Source organism: Haematobia irritans, chromosome 3, assembly GCF_050003625.1.
Source record: "Haematobia irritans isolate KBUSLIRL chromosome 3, ASM5000362v1, whole genome shotgun sequence".
NCBI lineage: Eukaryota > Metazoa > Arthropoda > Insecta > Diptera > Muscidae > Haematobia > Haematobia irritans.
In genome coordinates, this window is record NC_134399.1 from 42,781,494 (window position 1) to 42,790,980 (window position 9,487).

The 9,487-nt window shown below is 43.4% G+C and overlaps 1 protein-coding gene across 1 annotated transcript; it reads left to right on the plus strand.

Moving 5' to 3' along the window:
• The first annotated feature begins 359 nt into the window (after positions 1-359).
• On the plus strand, positions 360-9,042 carry LOC142229258 (uncharacterized). The gene is made up of 3 exons (XM_075299793.1): positions 360-406; positions 623-712; positions 7,306-9,042. Exon 3 carries the CDS (start codon positions 7,310-7,312, stop codon positions 8,387-8,389), a length of 1,080 nt encoding a protein of 359 aa, XP_075155908.1. The 5' UTR covers positions 360-406; positions 623-712; positions 7,306-7,309; the 3' UTR covers positions 8,390-9,042.
• Positions 9,043-9,487: the final 445 nt, after the last annotated feature.

Below are 9,487 nucleotides of genomic sequence, written 5' to 3' on the forward strand. Positions count from 1 at the left end.
AGTGTTTTTAGGGACCTATGTAGATTTAAATCTGGGATCAATAAAATTAAAATTAGGATATAGATCTCATTTATATATTCATTCTCTTTTTGGTATATATTAATAAAGCTATTCACGAGGGTACGTGCCAGTTTAATAATTCAAATATAACATTTGTTTCAAAGTAAAAATGCTCTCTGTTTAAGTTCGAGTAAAGATTAATTGGACTTAATAGTGTTCGTTAGAATTTGTATACTACTTTTTGGTACATCCCTGCCAGAGTAGAAATGTCATAATTTGAATATTAATTTATCTTGTCAAAAGCCCCGCCTTCCGCCATCTTGGTTGAGAGCATCTCTCACTTTACTTGTTATCGATAAGCCAATTGGTGCGGTTGCAAATTTATCCATATCGTTGGAAATTATAGGTAATATTGTTTACCATTAATTATAATAGAAAACACCTTAATAAAACCTTCTGCTCTTGTTATATATTGAAAATATTAAACTATCGTGTTTTTATTTTTCTCTATATTTCCATACTTTTCGCATTCGGCGAACATTTTGATCCATTCGTACCGGATAATTGGACTTCGGAGTGGAAGAATTGGTTTAACCGGTGTTTTTCTTGGTTTTTGTTATAGACACAGTCCACCTGACCTGGTCATCAATTTCACCTTAAACTCAAACCAATCAGTTCATCATCCTCAACATCTGTTTCATCGTTTTATAAGGTAAGTGCAGTGCATTTTCCCTTATAAAGTGAGTTCGCGGTCGGTGCAACAACAAATATAGTGGTCGTCCGTCCATTTAAAGAAAAAAAAAGGTTGTTTTACAACGCTACGCGATCGGTTTTTATTATAAATATTCCTAAAAGTGGTGTACAAGTTCAGTGATATCAGTGAATATTAGTGTTTTTTTTTTATTTAAAGTGGTTTATTTGCCTTTATTTGCGTGAAAATATCGTTTTTCATTATTTTTAAGTAAATTTTCATTTGCCGACGGCAAAACGCATTCAAGGTTTTTGTTTTTGTATTTCCATTTTGACGTCTGTGCAAATAATTTCGGAGAGAAATAACTTAAAGTACATATTTTCACCACTTTCGTACACTAATATTCACTATACACATATATCACTCTCTTTGTTTCGTATATTCACCACTTTTTCGCGTTTTCTGTGCTGAAATTTCATTTATTAATTATTGTTTCGTTCATTTGCATACATTTGAGAACATACAAAAGCTTTTATTTTGTTTTGTTCTCATCAGTGTTGCGCTCTTAGTCGATTGCTATAGTATAGTGACTAATCGGGCACATCTCGTACTATCGTGTTATCGGATATCGATCATCATTTGAATTCTTAAGGGGGCTATACACTACGTGTAATTCCCACATTAGAATTCAAGTTGAATTCAAAGGTTTGAATATTTCCCGGTTGGAATCGGGGCTTGAATTAAAACTCGGTATATTTTGAAACTTTTACGCTCTCACACTGAGAGAAATTATTCGATCATTCAAATATTTGGTAAATTTTGAATATTTATTGGACAGGTATTTATTATTATTGATTTATTTATACCTTTGTTTATTATTATTATTATTATAATTTTTCTTGTGTCAAGCGTTCGGGGGTAATATTTTGTGCACCCTACATTCAGTATTTTCGGTTTCTGCGAACGTTTGATCTTTTGTCGGATTTTCGCGAGTTGTGGACTCGAATTAATCTTTGTAACTCGAGTTACTTTTGCGTATTTTGCTATTTTTATTGAACGGAACCTTGTCTGAGTTTGGTAATTTTATTGGCCGTTGCTTCTTGGCTATATTGTAATTTCGTATTTGGTTACATTCTTCAATTTGGTAGTTGAACGTAAAGTTAGAATGTCTGTATCTCCCTTTGATCGCTTTATTCGCGTTTCGGACGCTCTTATTAAATTCCACGCCCATTTTAATGCCATGAAAGATGAGGAGTTAGACGTCTATAGCCTCGAGATTCGAAGTGAGGAATTGGGGAAGTTGTGGACAAAGGTTCAGGATTGCTTTGAGGAATGCGTGGCTAGTTTACAGGGTGCCGGAACAACGCAAACGAGCGATATTGAATCGGTGGACGGGAAATATGACGCGTCCCATCAGGCTTATATGAATTGTTTGTCCGCGATAAATCGAAAATTGGGCCAGTTTCGTCGGTCACGTAGATCATCGATCACTTCGTCTGCGTCTTCGGTCGTTGCAGCATCGAGACGGAGTATCGGGTCTCATAAATCGACTCAAGGATCCGAAGCGATTTGGGCTAATAACGCGACTACTTCGATACCGGCTGATCGGGATGGGCAGTCGCTGCCTAATGGCAAAGCCGGGTTTAGGGGTGAAGTGGCCGTTAGTGGCCCTCCACTTTGTGATATGGTTCACAATTTGGCGTTGCCACCGTGCGATACGGATGTATTTGAGGGCAATTTTCTAGACTGGCCTACATTCCGGGATTTGTTTCAAGCAGTTTATGTTAACAATTCAAGATTAACGGACGTCGAGCGTTTGTGTCATCTTGTGCGGAAGACCAGTGGCGAAGCTAGGGAAATTGTCTCGAAGTTTCCGCTGACACATCGAAGTTTTGCCCTCGCGTGGAAGGCCCTCGTTGATGCATACGACAATAAGCGGGTTCTAGTTCACAATCAACTTAAGTCTCTCTTTGCAATTTCGGCAGTATCGGTAGAGACAAGTGCGGGTTTGAAATCGATTCAACGTGGAATCAATGGCTGTCTTTCGGCATTGAATACGTACGAAGTTTCGACCGATAATTGGGACCAGATACTCGTTTTTATTTGCCTTCAACGTTTGCCGCGGCTCACACAGACTCTTTGGGAGCAGAGTGTTAGGGACAAATCAGCCCTTTCGTCGTGGGCGGATTTAGACGCTTTTTTGTCCGAAAGGGTTCGTACGTTGATGTGTTTGCATGATTTGCGGGAAGACACGTCTTCGAAGCGTTCTCAGGAAAAGAAGGTAAAAGCGCATTTTACCAATGCGTCTTCTTCTAAATCGTCGCGTGCTTCGTCGGAATCTAAGTGCGTTATTTGTCCTAAACATAATCATAGACTTTCGGCTTGCGTTAAATTTGGTAAACTCTCGGTATCGGAACGTTACATAGTGGTAAAACGTAACCGGTTGTGCTTGAATTGCTTAATGAAAGGTCATGAGATGAAGGATTGTCCAAGACAATATTCGTGTGCAAAATGTAATTCGAGACATCATTCGCTATTGCATCGCGATTCTACGCCGTCTAATAGCGCGACTTCGGCGACGGGTTCGACCAACACCTTGTCGAGTTCAGCGGCTAGTTTTCAACCGAGAACTATGCCTTCGGTTGATCAGCCGCAACCTTCTACCTCGTCGGCGTGCCTACCTCGCCAGGCATTTCATACGACGCAAAATAGGGCCGTGCTTTTGGGAACTGCGATGATTAATATCATGCACGATGGGGTTTCATATCCGGCACGCGCTTTGATTGACCCCGCTTCAGAATCTTCGTTTCTGACGGAACGCTTTCGAAATCGGGTGAAACTACCGGTTCACGCGGCTAATGTTACAATTTCGGGGGTAAATAGCGCAATTTCGGCCAAATCGAGTAAAATGTGTAATTTGAAAATCGGATCTCCACTCAACGCGTCGGTTTTGTTGGAAACTATGGCTATAGTGCTCCAATCTATATCCGGGAATTTACCTTCCTTTACGGTGTCGCAGGAAGTTTTGTCTCAGATTCCGGATATTCGCTTAGCTGATCCGAATCTTTTCGTGTCGAGACCGGTCGATATTCTACTAGGCGCTGACTTGTACCCGAGAATACTATTAGAAGGTTGCCGGCAGATTGCGGCTCAATCATTGATAGCACAGAACAGTGTTTTCGGCTGGCTAGTAACGGGTCCGATTTCTACATCGCAAATTCAAACATTTACTACGACTATAGCGGTTGATGAAGAGGAAAATTTAGATAGAACGCTTTTACGGTTTTGGGAGTTGGAGGAAACACCACGTAAAGGGGTTTTGTCCCCCTCCGATAAGTTCTGTGAGGAAAATTACGTTCGGACAACGCGCAGAGATTCGGAAGGTAGATATATAGTTACACTTCCGCTAAAGGAAGAGCTCGGTCCTCGTGGATATTTGGGTGAGTCCCGAACAACTGCTTTGAGGCAATTTTATCGTAATGAATCGTCATTATCGAAAAGGCCGGACGTGAAATCAGTTTATGATAGTGTTGTTAAAGAATATTTGCATTTGGATCACATGAGGCCAGTATCCGCCATTTCTGCAAGTGATACACTTTCGTGTTATCTTCCACATCATCCTGTCATTAACCTCGAGAAGAAGACTTCCAAACTTCGCGTCGTATTTAATGCGTCTAATAAAACGTCCAACGGGAATAGTCTTAACGATATCCTTCACGTAGGTCCCACTTTGCAGCAGGACTTAGTCCTTCTTATTGTGCGATGGCGACTATTTAAATACGTGTTCAACTGCGATATTACACAGATGTATAGGCAGATTCGAGTGGACTCTTCTCATGCTCCGTTGCAGAGAATTGTTTTTAGGGATTCTCCGACAAGGACAGTCCAGGACTATGAACTACAAACGGTGACCTTCGGTGTAAACTGTGCACCATATCTCGCGATACGGACACTGTTACAGTTAGCTGAAGACACTGAGGAGGAGTTTCCACTCGCGGCCGATATATTACGTAAATGTATGTACGTTGATGACGTTTTGACCGGAACTCATGACCTTGAAACTGCGATAATGGCTCGGGATCAATTAATCGCGGCGCTTGCGACGGCTAAATTTGAACTGCGGAAATGGACATCGAATTATAGAGAAATTTTAGATTCACTACCGCCGGAATATTTGGTTGATGCTCAATTGCTGGCATTTGTCGAGGCTAGCAATTCGAAACCATTGGGTGTGAGATGGAATGCTCAATTGGATGCATTCTACTTCGCGGTCGAGCCTATAGCAAAAAGGTGTGGATACACTAAACGGGAAGTGTTGTCGGCTATCGCGAAATTATTCGACCCTGTCGGTTGGTTAGGTCCAGTGATAATTGTGGCAAAGATTATCATGCAGAAGGTTTGGCTTGATCGCGTCGGCTGGGATGAAATACTGCCTTCGGCAACGGCATCCGAGTGGGAAAAATTTGTAGATAGTTATCCGGATGTCAATTCGATAAATATTCCTCGGTGGATTCGTTACACACCGTGCACTTCGGCCGAGCTTCACGTATTTTCAGATGCCTCGGTTAAGGCATACGCGGGGGTAGTATATATTCGAGTTTTGGCCCCAAATGGCGAGATTGTCGTTAATTTGCTATCGTGCAAGACGAAAGTTGCTCCGTTGAAATCGGTTTCTTTGCCTCGTTTGGAGCTTTGCGGCGCTGTTTTACTCGCAAGAACGGTCATTCGAGAAATCGGTATTGATTTTGGTCGAATTTATTGTTGGACGGATTCGACTATTGTACTAGCCTGGTTAAAGAAAACGCCTTCGGCTTGGACAACATTTGTCGCGAATAGGGTATGTCGCATTCAGGAGAACGTCGGTGGTACGAATTGGTATCATGTGAGGTCGGAGGATAATCCTGCTGATCTTGGCAGCCGCGGTGTGTCCCCTTCGGATTTGGCCGCCTCTCGACTTTGGTGGCATGGGCCTCAGTGGCTATCGTGTAGTCAATCGGAATGGCCGGTTCGTGACACTTCCTCTTTTGACACCGACGTAGAAATTCGGTCTGTGAAGGCACATGCTTCTTTCGTTAATTCATACGAGGATGTTCTCGATAGATTTTCTTCTCTGGATAGAGCGCTGCGTGTTATCTCATATGTTATGAGATTCTTTTATCGGACGCATCCCGCTCATAGGCGTGATTGTAGCTATGCGGATCACAGTTTATCATCGTCTGAGATTAGGGCAACTAAAAGTCGCTTGATAGTGCTTGCTCAAAAAATGAATTATGGTAATGAATATAAGGACTTGATGGATAGGTCTTCGTTAGGTACTGGCAGTTCACTTGTTTCTTTGAACCCGTTCCTTGATGAAATGGGTGTAATGCGGATGTATGGTCGTTTGAGCCGCTCGCCTATTCTTTCGTATTCGGAGCGGCACCCTATAATTTTGCCCTACAGCTGTCGATTCACGAAGCTTTTGGTGGAATTTGTTCATTTGATTTCCATTCATGGAGGAAATCAGTTGATGTTGCGTATTCTTCGTATAGAATACTGGATACCTCGGGTGAGGAATCTTATTCGTTCGGTTATACATAGGTGTAAACCATGTCTTTTGGAGAGGAAACGGGTTTGTAGTCAGGTGATGGCTCCTCTTCCTCCGGAAAGAACTGTTCTCGACAGACCTTTTACTACGACTGGCGTAGACTATGCAGGCCCCTTTGAGGTGAAGTCGTTCACCGGACGTTATTGTCGCATAACTAAAGGTTATGTGTGCGTTTTCGTGTGTTTTGCTACTAGGGCGATTCATTTGGAAGCGGTTTCCGACTTGTCGACTGCCGGCTTTCTTGCGGCATTTCATAGGTTTGTTGCTCGTCGGGGTTGTCCTGCGACCATTTTCTCGGACAATGGGACAAATTTTGTCGGTGCGTCGCGTGAGCTTGAACGAAATTTCCGGGATGTAATTAGGGGAAGCAGTGATGTCGTGTCCTCTAAGTTTGCACACCAGGGCCTATCGTGGCGATTTATCCCAGCTGGTGCGCCTCATATGGGAGGCCTTTGGGAAGCTGGGGTGAAGAGTTTTAAGTTGCATTTCAGAAGGCAAATAGGGAATGTTCGTTTCACGTTTGAAGAGTTTTCGACGGTGTTGGCTCGTATTGAGGCTTGTTTGAATTCAAGACCTCTTTGTCCCCAATCGGATAACCCGCAGGAGCTTGACGCTTTGACACCGGGTCATTTTCTTATAGGTGCCCCTCTACTCGCCCCTGCTGAGCCAGTTATAACCGAACAGCCTCTTTCGTTGGTGAATCGGTTTCGTAAGGTACAGGCTCTTGCACAACAGTTTTGTGTACGTTGGAAAGAGGAATATTTGAAGAATCTGCATATGAGATATAAGTGGAAATTTCCTCAGCGCGATGTTATGGTAAATGACCTAGTCGTTATTCGTCATGAACAGCTTCCACCAACTTCTTGGAAATTAGGTCGAGTCGTGTCGGTTCACCCGGGCGTAGATGGTCACATTCGGGTCGCGGATATACGTACGGAGAATGGCGTTGTAAGACGACCTATAGCTAAGTTGGTCTCATTGACCGACACTTCGGCGAACTCTTTGTAATTCGTATATTTTCTCGCAGTATCATGGAAAATACCTCGTGCTTCGCTGACGACTTGGAAAATTTCGAGGTTATTATGGATCAATCGGATGATGATACTGCGTGCCCCCTTGATATGTCGGCGGTCGAACGGGCATTGTTGGAGGAGCCGATGGCGATACCGTCGCCTGCCATTCCGGAGGTTCAGCTATCGCCCCAAGAAATTGAGAGTCCACCTCCGGTAGTTGTGGATGAGCCCGTGGTGGCGCCTGCTGTAGTAGAGGCTACTGATGTTGGTCGAACTCCTGCTCAATTGGTTTGCAGGGTTTGTGGAGGTCGTCACGCATTGCGGCGGTGTCGGAAGTTCCTCTCTCTTTCGATTGAGAAGAGGATACGTATGGTGGTACGACATCGCTATTGCTACAGATGTCTAGCACAGACCCACCAGTCGAAGGATTGTCCTAGCCGGCGTAGGTGCCCCAGTTGCTCCGGGGACCACAATGTTTTGTTACACGCTGCGGCTGTGGCGCCTCGAATTGAACATGGGAGCTCGAGGTCTGCTCAGCGGATTCGTAGTGGGAACCATACGAATCGTCCGTCCGATCTTGCTGTGGCACGGTCATATTCCGATTTTGGCGGCGTCGGAGTTCTGCCTCTGCAGAATGTCGTTACTCTGGCGCCCAGCCTCGTAGTCCGCGTGTCCCCCCATGGTGTGTCCGTTCCGGTCCGTGCAGTAATCGACAACTGCGCGCGCCAAAGCCAAATCTGTCGTTCTATGGTCGAGAACTTAGGGCTACCGGTTACAAATATTGAGGGGGTCCAATTTTGCCGGTTGACAGTATCGTCCGCTTATGATCCAGAGCAGCGACTGACGTTTACTGCTCGTGTGCACGATCTAGGTCGTGTGTTGACCCCCGCCGAAGCCGTGCCAGAACGGATCAAGGAATCCTTTTTGGGATTACCTTTGGCAGATCCGCAATTTTACCGAGTGGGACGGGTTGCGATCGTTTTTGGTCCTGAGGTGTATGGGCGAATCATAACACATAGGGTGTATACGTCGCCCGGTCTCCCGGTGGCTCATTATACAATCTTCGGTTGGGTTCTGTCCGGGTTGTGTAACTGCTAGGGTAAATGCGCGAGAGCCCCCCTTTTGGGTTCTAACGGCCCCCTTTTGGCCATCGTTTTATTGTATCTCTTCGCGAGAGCCCCCTTTTTGGGGTTCTAACGGGTCCCCTTTTGACCCATCGATATATTGTCGCGAGAGCCCCCCTTTTGGGTTCTACCAGGTCCCCTTCTGACCTTACGTAATATCTAGTCTTAGGTTGAATTTGAAAAGATAAATGAATTAATAAATTGGATTTATGGTAAATGAACTGAAGGAAACTCACTTTGCACTGCACTTAGCCTCATTTTGTATTTTAAGTTTAGTTTTAGTTACAACATACCTTGATGTTGCAAGGCGGCCGGCAATGTTTAAGTTCGAGTAAAGATTAATTGGACTTAATAGTGTTCGTTAGAATTTGTATACTACTTTTTGGTACATCCCTGCCAGAGTAGAAATGTCATAATTTGAATATTAATTTATCTTGTCAAAAGCCCCGCCTTCCGCCATCTTGGTTGAGAGCATCTCTCACTTTACTTGTTATCGATAAGCCAATTGGTGCGGTTGCAAATTTATCCATATCGTTGGAAATTATAGGTAATATTGTTTACCATTAATTATAATAGAAAACACCTTAATAAAACCTTCTGCTCTTGTTATATATTGAAAATATTAAACTATCGTGTTTTTATTTTTCTCTATATTTCCATACTTTTCGCATTCGGCGAACACTCTCTTAATTCCAAAAAAAGAAAAATAAAAAAACTTTAAATCAAAGATCTTCAAAATAAGCGGGTTTATCTTAAATCTGAAGATTAAATATTTCAGTTAATTTACGGACGATTTCTTTAAAGATATACGACTTTAACGGAGCAACACAATTTTCAGTTTCAGCCCCCACATTTTCCCTGTTGCCTTTTTGCGCGAGTACAAAGCCACCGTGGCTTTTCTCGCCCTTTCTTCAATATTAAGCTTTAAGTTCAGCTTCCTGTCCAATAAAACTCCAAGTTATATTGCACACTCACCAAAGGGAATTTCAATACCCCCTATGGAGATAAACTCAACCGTGGGAATTTTGCGGTCTTTGCTATACATGACTGGTTCTGTCTTTGCAGGATTTAC